Source organism: Rutilus rutilus (assembly GCF_951802725.1).
Source record: "Rutilus rutilus genome assembly, chromosome: 12".
Taxonomy (NCBI): Eukaryota; Metazoa; Chordata; class Actinopteri; order Cypriniformes; family Leuciscidae; genus Rutilus; species Rutilus rutilus.
The window spans coordinates 25,422,174-25,440,867 of NC_140217.1; the positions used below are offsets into that span (position 1 = coordinate 25,422,174).

The 18,694-nt window shown below is 36.5% G+C and overlaps 1 protein-coding gene across 3 annotated transcripts in view; it reads left to right on the plus strand.

Annotated features, from left to right (window-relative positions):
• Positions 1–5,187: 5,187 nt before the first annotated feature.
• The window catches only part of shroom2a (shroom family member 2a), a 59,442-nt gene continuing 45,935 nt past the window's right edge, over positions 5,188–18,694 (plus strand). The window contains exons 1-2 of one of the 3 annotated variants that reach the window (XM_084427032.1): positions 5,240–5,559; positions 5,808–6,201. In XM_084427032.1, the coding sequence (XP_084283158.1) occupies positions 5,998–6,201 (204 nt within the window). In that variant the 5' untranslated portion in view covers positions 5,240–5,559; positions 5,808–5,997. Of the gene's footprint in view, positions 6,202–18,694 lie in introns of all 3 variants that reach the window. The other 2 variants (XM_084427033.1, XM_084427034.1) reach the window with 2 other exon arrangements.

Below are 18,694 nucleotides of genomic sequence, written 5' to 3' on the forward strand. Positions count from 1 at the left end.
GTTTACATTACATTTAAAAATATATTCAAATAGAAAACTTATTTTAATTTATAATAATATTTCACACTATTGCTGTCTTACTGTATTTTTGATTAAATAAGAGAATTGTCTCATTTGTGTGTGAAAATAAGAAATGTTGTGCTGTGAGAACATTAGACTATACAGCTCTATGATATTCATTACTGTACTCAGCCATCATTACCATGGCAACTATAGATCATGCACAAAATACACCAGTGAGCCACTTTCACTGAGCAACATTTGGTATCTCTTTTGCACCACAGAAACTCAGAATAGCCTAAAAATGTTTTATAGATTATGTATACTGAGCTATTTGAAGGTGCTTTGCATTACATAAAATGACAGCGGTAATTACACCTTTTTTTTTTAAGGAAATAAACGTGACTGGCCATTTTCATATTCAATGTTATCTAAACTGGTTAATTTGCTCAATAGTCTACAATGTGTCATAAATAAGCCTTAGTAGTTTTTAATATACTTTACAATGTCATAAACAGCTTAAATAAACTGATAACAGACACCAGCATTCATTCAAATATAGCCAACTTACACTTAAATGATAGAGTTAAACTTGCACACCGCAATAAAGAATGAGCAAAAAGAGTGAACAACAGACCTGATTTTGACGCTTCCTGTTTTCTCACATATAATATTTCAAGCCATTGTTGGATTTTATCCACAGGGCAAAAACTGTTGTCTTATATTTGAGAGTTTGAATGGTGCGCTGTTCCTTGAATATCTAGACTTCAGTTACATTCACTTTTTTCATATTACAGTAACAACAGGCCATCAGCTAAGAGAAATACACATTGAACACTGATGTATACTGTACAGCAATTGTTAGGAGGTTATCTGACTTAAGAGGATTCTGCTTTATTTTACAGTTGCTTAGCAACAGCCTGATCTCTGGAAAGTGCAGTGCAGAAGGAATGAATCTAAAAACTCTTAAAAAATGCTCATGCTTATTCTGTATTTTGTCCTTGACTACACCAGCTTGAATTTTATATTTCATAGACAGTTCTTGCTGTGATTCATTTTAAATAGTAACGAATGCAAGACCTTTATGTTCCCTCTTCCCCATTATGCATTTCTCTTAGTAATGGGTGTTGGAGGTAAATATTTATCAAAAAATATCCATTTATTGCAGTCAGAATGATTTTGAAATTGCTCATAACTCAACTGCTTTAAAGGAATAGTTCACCCAAAAATGAAAATTATGTCATTAATTACTCACCCTCATGTCGTTCCAAACATGTAAGACTTTTGTTCATCTTCGGAACACAAATGAAGATCTTTTTGATGAAATCTGAGAGTTTTCTGTCCCTCCGTTGACAGCTACGCAACTACCACTCGGATGCTTCAAAAAGTTCATAAAGAGATTGTAAAACTAATCCACATGAATTGAACGGTTTAGTCCAAATTTTCTGAACAGACTCGATCGCTTTACATAATGAACACATTTTATTTAGTTTTTTATTCACATATAAACATTGCTCAGGGAACATAAACGGAAGCTCAACTGAACCTGCTTGACGCGCGAGAACAAACCTCATTGCAGAAGCTCAAATGTTCTGCATAACACATGAAAAATGAACCTCGTTGGTTCTCGCACGTCAAGAGAACATGCTTGAGCGTTCGTTTACCACAACTGATGTGTGAGTTGATGAATGTTTATATGTGAATATAGGCCTTAATTCAATCTGTTCATCGTGTAAAGCGATCGAGTCTCTTCAGAAATAGCTCAATTTGGACTAAACTGCTCAATTCATATGGATTAGTTTTACAATCTCTTTATGAATTTTTTGAAGCGTCAAAATAGTAGTTGGGTAACTCTCAACGGAGGGACAGAAAGCTCTCGGACTTCATTAAAAACATCTTAATTTGTGTTCCGAAGATGAACGAAAGTCTTAAGGGTTTTGAACATCATGAGGGGGAGTAATTCTTTAAATTTTTGGTTGAACTAACCCTTTGAGACTGATTGAAAACATTGTTTCTATAGGGTTGAAGAAACAACCAATAAATAAATCAAATAAAAATGTTCAAAAGTAAGTCTGATTGTGGTGTTTCCATGGCAGTACACCAAGGACAGCATGCAGCACTCATGCTCACACCTCTAACTTTGCCATTGTCTCAACGCTTCATTTCTAGAGCTTCTGCTAAATGTATGTGTGTGTTCTTCTTTCTGTATACCAAGATGAGATCAGGAGAACATCTTTGCACTTTTGACACTGAAATGAAAATCAATTAGTGTGAACTGCATGTGATCCATATACCAAAGCTGTTGTCATATTGTTCATAAAAAGTAGTGTGCATGCCAAACATTTACATCACCATAATGTAAGCATAATAAAAATGTGAAAACTCTTTAAAGTCAGCATGAAACAGAAGTTGCAATAGTCTTTTCTTCCCTATATTGGGATGAATATCTGTATGAAACGGCTTCTTGAACAACTGTAGGGGGGACATTATTTTGTCCATCGGGATTGTTTGGATCATTGGGGTTTGCTATTGGTCGATCTCATGTGAGTGACAGGTTGATCCCGCCCTCGTGCCAGTAAACATGTCATCAAAGAAGAAACAAAGGTTTCTAACAAGTGGGAGGGGAAGTTATTTTGATTTAAGATTTTGAGGGCACATTAATAAAAAAAATAATTTATAATAAATACTGCAATATTCCATAAACAAATGAGAAAGGTCACGATTGATTTCATGGTGACTGCACATAGAATCGCATACATGTAATATTTATCAAGTCTTCCACCATCTCAAATTCTGTCTCATTTATTGGTAGATATCACTAAGATTATAGTAAATTTATACATTTCTATTTGGCAGACACTTATCTGAAGAAATTTGCATTACATTCAACATATTGTAACTACCAATGTGCTTGTGGAACCTGCTTTATTTACTTTGACATAGAAATACTAGTTTCTAATCCTAATGTATAATAATACCTCATTATTCGTGTGGCAATTGGGTAATTTGCAGAACTATTTCTTTTTATGCTAGCATGGGGAGAGCTGATGAGAAGAACTACTGGTTTAGAGGTCGCTAATGACCTGTTGCTGAATGTGTAAATGCTCTTTTGCTTTTTGGCTGTCAGTGACAATGAAACTTCAGTGGATAGTCTTGCTTTCTTGTTTGCTTTTCTCACTCAGTGCTATAAAAGACAGAGGTTCTGCTGCACCTTTCTATGATGGATGATCCAATAAAATCTTCTGAGATATGACATAAATCAAGTTTCCTTGATAGTTTCTCATGGTGTTCAGTAATAATCTCTGGCCTTACTTTGCAGTGCAATATTCATGCTAATTTAACCACAGATGTCACCCCATGAAAATATAGTAAGCTTATTAAGGAATCATCCCTAATAATCTTCAAAAAATAAATAAATGGGTGAGTCATAATTGGTGGTGTATTAGTAATCTTCATCGCTCGCTTTACTCATGTGGCAATTTTATTATTAGTTTTAAAATCAACAAACTCATGCTGAGCTTTAATTGAGTTTAAATATAGTGTAATCTAAAATAAAGATGCTATGAAATTAACTAAATATGTAATAACGACCTTGTTATTGTTATTAATAAATTAATCACGGATGACTGTGAACTGTGCATTTCTACAATGGCATTAGAGTGTACCTTTAGGTTGAGCTGCCAATAGACTTTTATTGAGAGACTATATTAGGTTTAAAATGTAGGCACAATAGAAGGCCTACACAGTGAGTGTATGTGTGTGTTCTGCAAATATGGTTCTCTCTGGCAAGCACAGAGGATTGTCTTACTCCAGGATTGCTTTGCAAGCAACAAAGCTGATTATTTTTCCCTGCATTAATCCAAATTAGGTGTGCCTTAGCAAGCACAAAGATGATGATTTTATTTATTTTTTTACCAAGAACGTGGGCAGTTCAGTCCGCATGCCTATCATAATATACTTCTGAGACATATCATGCTTTCAGAATTATGTTAGTGAAACAGAGTGAATCTAATGCACTGATTTGTTATGTCAACTGGGAACTTGTTTTCATAGAACTTTAAATCATGAACTGGACAGTGGAATCAATGGAAAGCTACCAGTGAGTGCCCTCTCTGGGAAGAGATGTCACGTTGCATGCATTATTGATGTATGATATATATGTATGTAAGAAATACAATTGGTGAGAATGCTTTATTTACCACATTCATACTTTATTTGCTCTCTTGATCAGTTTTTGCCTAAGTTCTCATAAAAGATTCATTTTCTAAGATTGTTTTATTTACTCAAACATTAAACAATGTAAAACCGTATACACGTATATTTATAAGACAGATTTACAATAGGCCTACCTGATAAACAAAATAAAGAGACACATAAAATCCTATTTTGAAATCAAATGTAAGGTTTTGTTTGGACTTTCTTGAATATTAATTTTCCTGACTGACATATCAAGGGACATATTTGTCACCATATTTTCAAAATAGCCCACATAATCTTCCTCAAATTATAAGCACTTTTGAACATTGTTCGATTAAAGTCACTACCAATATTTTGATAAATATATATTTTTAAATTATTGAACAAAAAACACTTAAGAAAAGAGGATAAGAAACTCGAGGTAGATCAAGGCAAAAAAAAAAAAAAAATGTAAACAGAGATAGTCTACTAAAAAAAGTCATTCACAAATATCTAAAGCAATAGAAATTAAAGACAATAAATTAATAAAAATAAATAGAAATGTCAAATGAAACTTAAAAAGTCACCTTCAGGAAATCAGTGGTAACACTTATAATGAAACCATTTTTTTTTTTCAACAGAGCTGCTTTTGCATCTTTCTTGTTAAATCATGAACAAAGAGAGTCACAGATAACCTGTGAAGACATAAAAGTCAAAGCCTAAAAGTTGGCTTAGAATCAGTGACTTTACATGGAATTGAAACTGGCCACAGAGAGTTCGCAGTTTTAACCTAGCCTATTGCCCATCTCCTTTGACCCTGAGTCCCAAATCAAAAACAGTACATTCATTCTAAAAAAATAAAAAGTTGAAATAAATTAGCCTACTTCAAAGCACATGTTTTTCAATGATTTTATTTGCAAGCGCTTGCAAATTAGTGCAGCCACACGCAGTGAACAGTAGAGGTCGCTGCTGCTCTCTTATCAGAGTTGGTGACGAGCGCACAGGTAGATTGAGTCTCGTTAGCGTAATCCACACTAACCCAACACAGATCAGCCTTCTGCCACAGGCATTGCAGCCTTTGTGTCTCATCTCCGAGTACGTTCTGCGTTAGGATAAAAACTAAGGGAGAAATCTATATGTTTCGGTTCGTACAACAGTTGGAAAACTTATAATGTGGCTCAGGGAAGAGATGTAAAGTACGGTGTTCATCCACTTGTTGATTGAATGACTCGCGGTTAGCTGACTAGCTCCACCGGCACACACACACACACTCACCACAGGACTGGAAGAACACAACCTTCACTATGAACAGCGAAACCCGTATGACTAATCAGTATTTCTGGTTAACGACTTGAATCCGGACGGTTGCGTTATCGACAGTCAGTGAGCATTTTTTAAATTATTATTTTAGGAAATAACGTTAACGTTACTTGATTTTGATGGCGATAAAAACTTAAACTGAATCATTTGGCTAATGCTAACATAAAGGGAGAGGTCAGATAAACCATAAACAAACAAGACTTATTTTAACTTCGCGCTTCGTTAAACTAAATTGTATTAGTTTGGAAGTTTGTTTTGTGAATTTACACTACACTTAATTAAATAACGCTCTTAAATTATGTCTTGACTAGAGGAGGAAACAACGCAACAAAGTATCCAGAGACGTCCATGTGATGCTCTTGTGGATTAACATTAACAGCTGCTGTTGATGTGGAAGACTGTGGGATTTTGACTTTGGGAATTGATACATCCACATTTGCATTTAAGTAGCCTACAAAAGACTGCCATATTCTGTTGGTTGAGAGACAGGTTGCGTATGAAATGGACACGATCAACCAATACTCCGGCTTTCCTGAAGAAGACCACAGGATATTTTACAGTTCAGAAAGATCTGGGAGTTTTGATGAACATCACGGTAATGGTGAGGGATGGAAAGTGGTGGATGTGACACTCTCTGGGGGAGCACCATGGGGGTTTACCCTTAGAGGTGGACTGGAGCACCGAGAACCTCTTCTTATAACCAAGGTAAGTCATCCGTCGTCTGCAGTGACCTCAGGACTGTTGATCTAAATTTGGCATTATTGTTGTTTGAGAGAGAGACCTCTGTAACTTTCAAGTAGTGTCAAAAAAGCATTAGTTACCTGAGAAAATAGTTGTAAAGCTATATAAATTATATATAATAATAGTTAGCCTATAAATAAATTAAATATAGGCTACTATTTTAACTTATTATATTTGGTTCAATGAAAATAGGTAGCATTATTTGTATTCTAGATTATTAAGTGTCAAACTGTTTCTAATATTAATATTCCTCCTGGAATGTTTTTTTTGTTTGTTTTTTTACATCAAATTTATAGCATATTAGAAGTAGAATCTCGTCGGTTATGTTTAGTGTGGTGAGCTTGAATTGTTCCCCGATTTTCACCGAGCGTTGGTGGTATAGTGGTTAGCATAGCTGCCTTCCAAGCAGTTGACCCGGGTTCGATTCCCGGCCAACGCAAGAATCCTTTTCTTCTGGAAGTTTTACTCTCTTGGAGTCATACAGTTCTCACAAGAAAGCAACATGCAAAGAAAGAAAGTTCATGTTTAAAAATATGGGCTAAGCAATTTCTTTCTTTGTCCAGGCAATACGACAGCATGTCAGCAGATGTACACATGCATAATATAATGTCTAACCTTTCCGTCTCAAATCGTCGGAACCATCAAAATGCAGTCACTTTGTAGAGAAACAGACAATTTTTAAATGGATTTATCATAGGGCACCAGAACAGTGTATCTTAATCTGGTCTTCAACCGTGGACCCTTAGGGTTTGTACACCTAATTAGTCTATAAATCTGTTCTTTGTTATTTGACAGTACCAGAGTTTATGTCATGAGACATCATGAGACCTCATAGAAAGTGCTATTTAAAGTAAAGAGAGTGCACTTGTTTGCTTGGACAAATATTTTGAGCTTTATGTTGTCAGAATTTAAAGGAAAACCAAAACCGAACCCAAATGCAAATTGAGTTGCAGAGGTTTTCAAACTGATCATGTTTGGTCAAATCAGATCATCCATGTGCTGTACCACATAGTCTCCATCTTTCAAAGTCATAGAAACTATTTTTGGAGGAAGTCTATCATGCTTGGCAAGGCTGCATTTATTTGATCAAAAATACTGTTATAACCACAATATAGTGAAATGTTACAATTTACTCTTAAATAATTTATATATTTTTATATATTTTAAAATGTATTGATGATGTAATGTGATGGCAAAGTTTAATTTTTAGCAGCTATTACGCCAGTCTTCAGTGTCACATGATCCTTCAGAAATCATTCCAATATGCTGATTAGGTTCTCAAGAAGCATTTCTTATTATATTAATGTTGAAAACAGTTATTCTGCGTAATATTTTTGTGGAAACTGATACATTTTTCTCTTTGAATACACAATTAAAAAGCATTAAAAACAGCATTTATTTGAAATATAATTTTACAACGTGAAAGTCTTTACTGTCACATTTGAGAGCGTAGGCTAAATGCTGTATAGACATGGCCAAGAGTTTTGGCAGTGTGACATACATTTTGTGAAGTTTGATGCTTCAGTTGTTGTGGTGTTGATTCGAGTTGTTTCGTGGTTATTGCACAGACTGATTAGATGTATTTTAAATAATTGCAAAAAGCTTCATTGGCCAAAATCGTTATCACAAAAACCCAAATTTCACTGTTTTTTGGCACTGGCACAAGATGACCAGCTAACATAATTTCAGTAATCATATCATCAGCACATGGGAAAGTGTGAACTAGTACTACTAAGTCTAGTGAAATCACACTATCATTCTGATTGGATTATAAGACTGATTGCTATAATTGGAGGGAAGAAGTGTGTTCTTGTGTCTGGTTACCTCCAAAGAAAGACGGGCAGCCATCATTGCTTCTCATCAAAATGGCCTCACATGCAAGGAAATTGCTGCAAAGAATATTGCACTTGAAAAGAACCATTTACTAGATCATCAAGAACTTCAAGGAGAGAGGTACAGCTGCTTCAGGACGGCCCAGAGTGTCCAGCAAGCGGCATGACCGTCTCCTCCTGAGGAGTCGTGTCAAAATGGCCTGAGCGGCCTGGTGTCGAGAAGGGCAGCAAAGAAGACACTTCACTCTAAGAAAAACATCAAGGACAGACTGAAATTCTGCAGGAAGTACAATTGGACTGCAGAAGACTAGTGCAAAAGCTAGTTTTTCTGATGAAGAGATGAAGAGTCTTCTGACTGTTTGGTACATCTACCCCTGGTTTCACAAACAAGACTCAAGACTAGTCCCAGACTAAAATGCATGTTTGAGCTGTTTTAACTGAAAGCAACTTGAACTGAGATATCTTAAAATGTCACTGCCATTGGTTTGTCTCAAGATGCAAACCGAATTGAACTAAGGCATAATTAATTTAGGCTCTGTCTGTGAAACCAGGCCCTAGAAAACCAGTTGTCCGGAGAATAAAAGGTCAATGCTACCTTGAGTGCTGTCACTGTGTCATGCCGTGAATCATCCTGAGACAAAAAGGTTGACCACAAGGCTTTCTATCCAAGGGAGTGAGTTCTCTCACAGTTATGCCCAAAAACACTGCCGTGGATAAATAATAGAGAGGTTTGCAGAGGTTATGAAAAGGGTCAACACTGTAAATATGGACTTTTTGCACATATTCAAACATATAAAATGCATATCATGGTTTTCCAGTATAAATAATCTACTAATACTGAAGCAGCATAGTTGCAAAAACAGTTTTCAATATTGTGATTCTTTGAAAGGGTCTCCATTGTTCAACAACAATTGCATTTTAGAATGTAGCTTCTATTAATGTGTGTATTTTGTAGTTTAAACATTCCATGCATTCAAAGCTATGGCTGTGAAAATGGCACTTTGGTCTCTTTTGCAGTGTGTTTTTTCTTTTCTTTTTTTTTTACTCATTTTGATCAGTGACCGAAACTTTTTTTGTGTGCTTTTCTGGTTACTTATCAACTCTGAAGGACCTTGCAGATAAAATTGGAAAGAATACTGGTTTCTCTTACTTTCAGCGTATTATTTCATGCGTATGTTCTCCATTAAGTGCATGTCTTTCATTTTTATTTTTAGCCAATTTTAGCTCATAGATTAGCTATAAAGAATGTTAAATAAGGGAGAATGTGACAGTTTCTAAAACTCTGGCGGCCACCCTACATTCAATAGGTTTGATGTGCATGTGACTTTCAGAAGTAAATTCCTGCCATTGCTGGGGTCTTTAAGGAGCTAAAACTTTAAGTTAGGTCAGTTCGTGGAAGCCTTTGATTTGTTAGCACAGTCTTTCAGAAGATGGTTTAAAGATTGAGTGGATCTGTGGTTTTTCACATCTCTGGACATTTATTCATCAAGAAACATTTCTGTGAGCCCTGCAGACCCCGTCACACTTCAGAAATTGGTAAGAGCGGTTAATAATGTACCGAAGCTTTTTACCCCCCTCATTGATGCTCTTAAAGTCTTGTTGTTTTTACTGGATCGTAAGATGGCAAATCTTGCCATAAATTAACCTTTGCACCTGTTTTTCGAGATTAAGGCTTGGTTGTCTTTGTTTTCATCAAGGTTTCTTTTCGTTGATTCATGACATTATAGTCAAGGTGTGTTTCTTACAGATGGATAGATAGATCCATTATTCTGTTGATGCAGGAAACATCATATCTAAAGATGAAGACTGAACCCAGAACCATTAGTTGGCAAACCACTCTGTATCCATTTATTCTGTTGGTTTCCAAAGCTTGACTGTCATCATATTGCAACATTTGTAGTGAGTTCATTTTTATTCTTGGCATATTGGTGTTTTTGACCTTGCTGTTCTCCCACTTGTGATGGAAAAGTACATACTTTGAGAATGTATGTATACTTTGAGAACGAAGACAGAAGACAGCACCTGTATTGAGACACATCATATGGCCATAAAATTGTCTTGGTTAGCATTGAGAGACATTGTTTGCTACCTAAGCTCATAGCTTGCTTTCTTAAGCATCTTTATTAAACTGAAAAAGGGAATCTCATCTTTTATGGTGCAAGAGGTTGTGGTTACTACTATTGAATAAAAAAACGGTTGGCTTACTATTTTGAACGTTCAGTTTTCATATACTATTTAGGATGGATGGTATGCAAATTGAGATTTCTATGATTGCCATCTACTGTACATTTCAGAGATTTGTGAAATGTTCAACTATTGTTTCTTATTGAAATTAGACATTTAGTTGTCGTGGTCTGGATTTCATTTAGTTGTACATTAAGTGACAGAGTAAATAATGAGAATTATTTGTTGACAAGTGTTAAGAAAGAAGACATGTTTTATGAGAAATTAATTACGCCTCGAAAGGTACAAAGCTAAACATAAAGACTGTAAACAAGACAGTCTTAACAACAATTTTATCTTCTACAGAAGATAAAATAAGCAACGGTAATAGACTGCAGGTTAAGTAGCAGTATTTACAGTGTTTAATTCACTTGATTTTCTTTGCTCACTCTGTTTTTCAGTGGATTGTCTCACTACTTTTCTCTGAGATTCCTAAGGCAAACTGGCAGTGCCAGGAACAGCACTGGAATGTTGAAGCTTTGCTTGATTATCCAAATGTACTGAATTATCTTTGACAGCCTGAAGCCTGTTGGACTTGCATGATACAGCATCTGGGATGAATTTAGATAGGATTATAGGAACCTGGGCTTCTTTGTGAAGGATGAGAGCATTATGGTCTTACTAAATTCCTAAAATAATTCCTCCGCACAAAGTGAGGTCATTGTAACCTGTTTAGCGACAGGCTATCTGTATATTTGTGAGTCTGTCTGTATGTGTGTGTATATGTATAAACTAGGCCTGAACGATATATATATATTTTTAACCAAGCTCTTTATCTTCTGTATTATTTAACAAAAACAAGCAATAAATCATTGTATAGTAGTGGTGAGAATCTTTATGGCACCTCAAGATCTGATCTGATTCCAAACCTATTCTTTATCGACTTATTTTTCTTATTAATTAATCTTAATAAAACGTATTTTTATTTAATTTAATTATGTAATTATAAGTACTTTTTAAAATAATTACATATTAAAAAAATAAAAATTTAAAATGATTGCATGTTAAGCATTTTTAATATATAAACTAATATAGCTTTAAAGGGATACTCCACTTTTTTGGGGAATAGGCTCATTTTACAACTCCCCCAGAGTTAAACAGTTGAGTTTTACCGTTTTCGAATCCATTCAGCCGATCTCCGGGTCTGAGGGTCCCACTTTTAGCATAGCTTAGCATAATGAATTGAACCGGACAAGACCATTAGCATCTCTCTCAAAAAAATGAACAAAGAGTTTCGATATTTTTCCTATTTAAAACTTGACTCTTCTGTAGTTACATCGTGTACTAAGACCGACGGAAAATGTAAAGTTGCGATTTTCTAGGCTGATATGGCTAGGAACTAAACTCTCATTCCGGCCTAATAATCAAGAAACTTTGCTGCAGTACCATGGGTGAAGCAGGCCAAATGATATGACACAGCACCTGATAATAGTCCCCAGCTCAGTAGCCTATTATCAGGCGGCATGTGCTGCGTCATATCATTACGCCTGCTTCACCCATTGTACTGCAGCGTATATCCTGTGCAATGAAGCTTGCGAATGAAAAAAAAAAAAAATTATATCATATTGCGATATTATCGCAAATGCAATTAATCGTGCAGCCCTAGTAGTTCTGCTGTGAACGCACAAGCTGGTTGTTTTGGTTAAAGTAACTGTAACAGCCAGCTGTAAAAGGTGGCTGCTGTGTCGGTTGCGATGCTCGGTGATTGACATTAAACGTCATAATGATGTGTGATGTCTGCGCGGGTGCGTGGAGGTATGAAAATAGTTGACAGGTAGGTAGGACATCGTATCATTGCATTCGTTCCAAATTGGACGAAGATTTTATGGTCCTACACCTATCATAGTCAGTACATATATATACATTTAGACCACTTAACTTATGGCTTGTTTCCACTGAGCGATACAGTACAGTACGGTACGGTCCGCAATTATTTCCGTTTCCACTGTCAAAAGTTGTGTACCAAAATACTGAACCGTACCGTACCACTTTTTAGGTACCCTTCCATTGGGGTACCTAGCACAGTGGTACGGTACTAAAGGGTGGAGCTAGACTCACTGCAGAACGTTGATTGGTTGACAGAGTATCGTCACATGCGCGTGCTACAAGGGGAATGACAACATAAGAAGCGCCATTTTTTAATATGCAGTTGAAATATAATACTACTGTTTTTGTGTCACGAAATGTAGTTTTAAGAGTTTTTCAGGCGAGAATGTAGTTGTTTAAAGCTCAAATCTGTGGTTTATTTATAAAGATTTATGAAAATTTGATCCAGGTTGTGAGATCCAGGCGATCACCGGGCGCTCGGCCCTCGTGTACCCCGCCTGGAACAGCCTTTCCTCGGCTAGTAGTTCTGACGTTTGCCGCTGTCTCTGACGTCTCTGTAGTGGTTAAACATGAGATATAATTCGTCTTGTCTATATCTAACGGGCGATATTTGGTCTCGTGACTCTATAATTTGTTCCCTGGCCAATCGTTTTGGCTGAGGGCTGAGTGAAGTTTCATAACTTTATATCTTTAAGCTATTTAACTTTACCGTTGTAAGGTTAGACTAGAGCACTGACTTTGTATGTTTGACTGAATTGTTTGCTTTATTTCTTATTGTACAGCTTCTTGTACCTTTTACTTATACTTTTATAATGGCTAATATTGATAAAACTGAAATTTAACAAAAAGAGACTTGGTTGAGTTTTGTCATTTTAAATTTTATTACAGTGATGATGATCATTGTAATGTTGTTTACTGCAACATCTGCCTGGACCATATTAAAATGTTTAATATTTTTATATTATATTTAAACGAAAAGAGGTAGGGTTGTGTTTTATATTTTGTTTTGTTATAAATAGGCTAACGTTACATGCAGTGAATATAATCAATACGCGTTGCCTGAACCACATTTGTGTGGCTATAATGTTTATGATTTCTTTAAATGAAAACGAAAAGAGGCAGTGTGGTGTTTTATAACATATTTCGTTTTATTGTTGCCTAAAATATACATACAGAGATAACCAGAGTAGCAGAGCGAGCTGATTGACGCAGAATTGCCGGACTCGCGTCCTCGGGAGTCATTCTCCTGAGTCGGACTTGGGAAGTCCGAACTTTGCGTACTTTCTATTGAGAAACGGTGACAAACACGCCGAGAATCAAGAACAAGATCTGCTGTATGTCATCCAATGTTGTTTATGTCGCTTTCTTCTTTGCGCGAAAATGACGTCGATCGCTTCTTTTCCGGCATAGGCTACACCACGCCTATTAAGTAAGTGTACTGTTGGCAGTGGAAACGCTAGCCGATTCATCGTTTACCGACCCGTACCGTACTGTACTGTACCATACCGTACCACTCAGTGGAAACGAGCCATTAGTGATTGCTATCAGGATGTGAAGAGACTTTCAACCAGCATTACAAAAGAACAAATTGCCTACCCTGCCTTTAAAGCAGCTGGTGCCACACCAGATACTGACTGCTACTTTTGATATTGACATATATATATTATTCATATTTATTTTTTCCAAGTAATGCTAGAGTGTTGTGGATAATTGCCAGACTGTTTCTTTGAAGTTGCTAAGGTGTTAAGTAGTTTTTAGTGCATTGTCATGCAGTTGTTAGGGTCAAGAAAGTGCCAAAAATCTCTCTTTTTGCCTGTTTTATTGATTGTAAACTCTTATAAAAACGGCTAGGCCTATTTGTTTTAACCATATTTGTCCATCCATAAGGAAGCAGCTTTATTTAAACCAAGTATTTATACAGAAAAATGGGACGAATTAAAATTCCTTTCATTCCTCTCATACTGTTTATTTGCCAAAGGTCTTCATCGCATTTATTTTAAATCCTCACTTTCAATAAACTCTAATAATCCTGTTTTACACTGCATGCATACTCTGTGTAGCCTTTCACACGCCGCCCGTGTTTGTTTTTCATTTATGCATTCTTGCAATGCACACAGACCCTAAAAGGGCTGCCATTTAATGAACGCTGGTAAACCTATTTGCGGACAATAGGATTCATCAGTTCAGGATTCAACCCCGACCCGTTGTGAGCAAATTTGATGCGGACGGCTCTTCACCTTGCATACTGAAAGCCATCAGGAAAAAAGTCTGTTAATGATATTCTTTTTGTTTTGTTTTTTTTACAGTAATTACTTCACTTGAGGAGTGGCAGGAACGAGTCGAATTTAGACAAGCTTTCATCAGTATTTATTTCAAAAGAGCTTGACTTTTAACTCGGCAATACATGTCTGTTCATGTTCAGAGTAAGAAGTATCAGAAAAGAGTATTTAGCCTCACTTTACATGTTTTGAAGTATTTCATGACCTTTGCTCTTATCTTTTCTGAACACTTGCTCAAAACAAACACACACATGCGCACGCATCCATTGTTTAGAGGGCTCCAAACTGCCAAAGGCTGCTGTGGAAATAATGGTGTTTGTTTAAAGAAACACACCACTTTGTGTAGGCTGTCCTTAGATATGGAGACGACAGCCATTTGTGGTCTGAAGGGAAGAGCACAACAGTTGTCACACTTTATAAGCAGCCTTGAATCTGGAAGCATTTTCCCATTCCCATGCAAGCACGATTTAAATAAGATATTCATACAATTAAGACAGCTTTTTTAATATAACAGGAGTATTCGCAAGAGTGCAGAATTCAGTGAGCTTGCACTTTAGAGATTGACAGCCTTAGTGATTATAAAGGGAGTGCTCTTCTCTTGCTTTGTTTATTACCCATTCACAGTCTGAATACAAGTTTAGTTTTTCATGCTGCTAAGTACAGTAAAGTTGATTGACAGCCACATTTATATACACAATTGAATCAGAAACTGATGATTGACTGTGACAACCAATGGACGAGACAAAACGGGACAAAATGTGTCCATAAAGTAGCCTACTTAATTCAAAAGTTTTTGCTCTGGTATTGAAATTTGAAATTTGGCCAAAATCATATCAGTTGATATCGATAATTATCACGATAAATGTCAAATCTTTATTTCTTTCAGGTTTTAAAGGGATGGTATAATGCCCTTTTCAAAATATGTAAAATAAGTCTTTGATGTCCCCAGAGTGTGTATGTGAAGTTTTAGCTCAAAATACCCCACAGATATTTTTATATAGCATGTTAAAATTGTCACTTTTTGAGGGTGAGCAAAAACACAGTTTTCGTGTGTCCTTTTAAATGCAAATGAGCTGCTGCTCCCGGCACAGAGGGCGGAGCTACAACAGCTTGCACTCACACAGACATGCACTGACAATTTCAACAACTTTTAGCCTTTTATGTTCAAACCGGAGTCAGAAAGATGGAGAGACTCAAGAAGAAGTGACAACATGTAGACAACTATTCTGAATGGTTAGTTGATGAATTTATGTAGCTTATGTGTAGTTATCTTCTAGTCATTGATTAGCATATTTTGTCTTGATAATCTATAAATCGTGTTCCAGGGGCGGGTTTATGTAAATTTTAGGGTTGGTGATGTCACTAACCCGGGAGGAAGCTAGTGTAGTCCCTACCAGCCGTTTGTTGTAGTCCTTAAAAAGCAATTTCTTTAAAAGAAAAGATCTTCCTTTTCTTTGAACTTTGAGTGTTATAACTTTGCAGATGTTGTTTATGCTCAAACTGTTGTCGCGTGATCGAGATGATCAGTGAGTAAATGCATTTGCTCTAAGCTTACACTGCGGTGTGTTTCGAGCTGAGCTGATAAATGTTCTGTGTGTTCAAACAAGCAGCTTTTAGCATGTTTGCCGTTTAATACGCAACAGTGGCACCAGTGTAATGGTCTGCTACATGAGTGCGCAGCATTATTAATATAGGGCATAAATATTACATTGAACACTTATCAAACTTTTATTTTATATTGAGAAAAACTATATTGCGATAATTATTGTTATCGTTTTATCACCCCGCCCTACTGAGAACTGCAAAATTTCACTGGTATTGGTTCTGACTTAAATTTTAGTATTGTGACAACCCTAGTTGTAAGTATAAAATAGATCAATATTTTTTAAAGGACAAGTTCGGTATTTTACACTTAAAGCCCTGTTTACAGATCGTTTCTGATGAAATAGAACGGTTAAGATTAAAATTTGGACACATGCTGCTGTCCCGAGAATTTTAGGTTTATTTCGCTTTCCCCCCCACCAACACAATGGCAGCCTATGGGCACTGGAACAATCCTTCATAAAACGCATTAAACTTTCGTTTACAAAGACGTGAAACTCACCGAGTGGTCAGGGGTGTTCACTGATATGCTCACACAAAAATCGCTGCAAAAGATGCTTTCCAACAGGTCTTATCGTAGTTTTTGTCCAACTCCATTGACTTGTATTGGACGAGCTGTGTGAGGTACGGCAGAGCCCGTCTACGGAGAGCCTGCCCACTCCCTATTAAGTCCTGTTGTACCGAATTTTGGTTGTAGTACCACCAGAGTTCCACTGGGGGCGATCGCCATGAGTGCAAAATGAATGGGAGTCAATGGGGCTAGACAGCTAAATTTGTCTCTTTCACCCGATTGCAGTTGAGAAATCTCAGATCTGATTGTAGATTTTGCAAGTTCAACATGGGTTTTAGGTCGAAAGTTGAATGAACGAGTACTTATGTCCTTTCGATTTCTTACAGGTTGAGTTGTTGTTGCCCATAACACGCTAGCATTCTGCTAATGAACGCTGATTGGTCAGTGAATGACTGATTACGACCAGAGATACCGCTTGATGGCATCGTGGCATCCGAAGCGGGACCAGAAACAAACAAAACAAAAACTCTTCTAGCACGTGTGTTTACCTGTGTCAGCTGTGTTGTCGATGCCTCGAGAGAAAAGAAAGTGCAGAGCGCGAAAGCACCAGAGTGACTGAAGGATTGCCGTAAAGCAGTATCTCTGGTCGTACATGTGTATGACGTCATTGACACTTTAAAAGACTTTTTAAAGCAAATAAGTGACTCAAAAAAATCGAACACCCAGCAATGTGTAATTTATTTGCATCTCCTTTCGAATACAACATTCAAATTACTAGACAAAAAATTATATCCTGAGAAAAGTGGATTTTTATTGGTATAGCGCCATAGACCTCCATTCATTCTGCACTCGTCCTGTGAGCGCCCTCATATGGAATCAGAGAGGAACTGCAACCAGTTCAGAAGCCGGAAGTGTACTGAGAGTGAAATTTCTCGCCTTATTAGACATTCTCTGGGTACGGTATTACTCCGCCGCTTCTTCTTCTGCTTCTTCTGTGTATTCAATTCAATGCCAGTGGTTTGCTTGCAATTGGCAAAGGTGCATTATCGCCACCAACTGGGCTGGAGTGTCTTATTCAAGCTCTCAACGGAAGAATCTACGGGTGTGAGACGTTTGGAAAAATAGATCCACAGTTTAACAACTAATGGTAAAACACCTGTTGGAAAGCATCTTTTGCAGCGATTTTTTTTGTGAGCGTATCAGTGAACACCCCTGACCACTCGGTGAGTTTCACGTCTTTGTAAACGAAAGTTTAATGCGTTTTATGAAGGATTGTTCCAGTGCCCATAGGCTGCCATTGTGTAGGTGGGGGGGAAACCAAAATAAACCTAAAATTCTCGGGACAGCAGCATGTGTCCAAATTTTAATCTTAACCGTTCTATTTCATCAGAAACGATCTGTAAACAGGGCTTTAAGTGTAAAATACCGAACTTGTCCTTTAAGTTCATTGCAATTTATTCAACCATATGTGTATATATGTGTGTATATATAAGTTGTTTAAGTTCGTAAGGAGACTCGATATTCACAGTTGTTTATGGGAGTGTGCGGTCACTGCGGAACGCTTTTGCTGTGATTTAATAATTGTGAATAAATGATTGGTGAATCTCTCTATGGTATTATGGGTAGGGTAGTCCTTCACAGAGGATTGAATAAAAAAGAAATAAATAACATTATGTTCTACAGAAGTATAAGCCATTTATTAACAACCTCAGAGCTCATAGTATCTTTTTTTACATCCGTTACCTGGCCTACACTGTGTTTAAAAAAAAAATCATGGTCTTTTAATTTTGCTTTAGTGGAGTACCAATATAAAAATTCTGTCTAGTACTGATAAGCCAATAATTCTTTTCATGTTATATCTAAAAAATGATAAATGGCTGATATCAAAATTCGATACTATTTTGTTTAAATAAATTAAACACAAAACACTAAAACTAAAATAATTTTAAAAAATGCTTGAATTGTATTTAATTAATATATTAAATAACATGTCTGTACCGAATCGCTATATCTTGCATCCCTACTATGAATCTTTTGATACTTTAAACACACAAGGGGTTGTCCATACTCTTGAATCGCACTCATTAACGCTCTTTAGGAGTGTGGATGTTGGCTATCGTAGGGCTCTCGATACATGGAATGTGATTGCAGAAAACGTTTTTTTTTTATTTTATTTATTTATT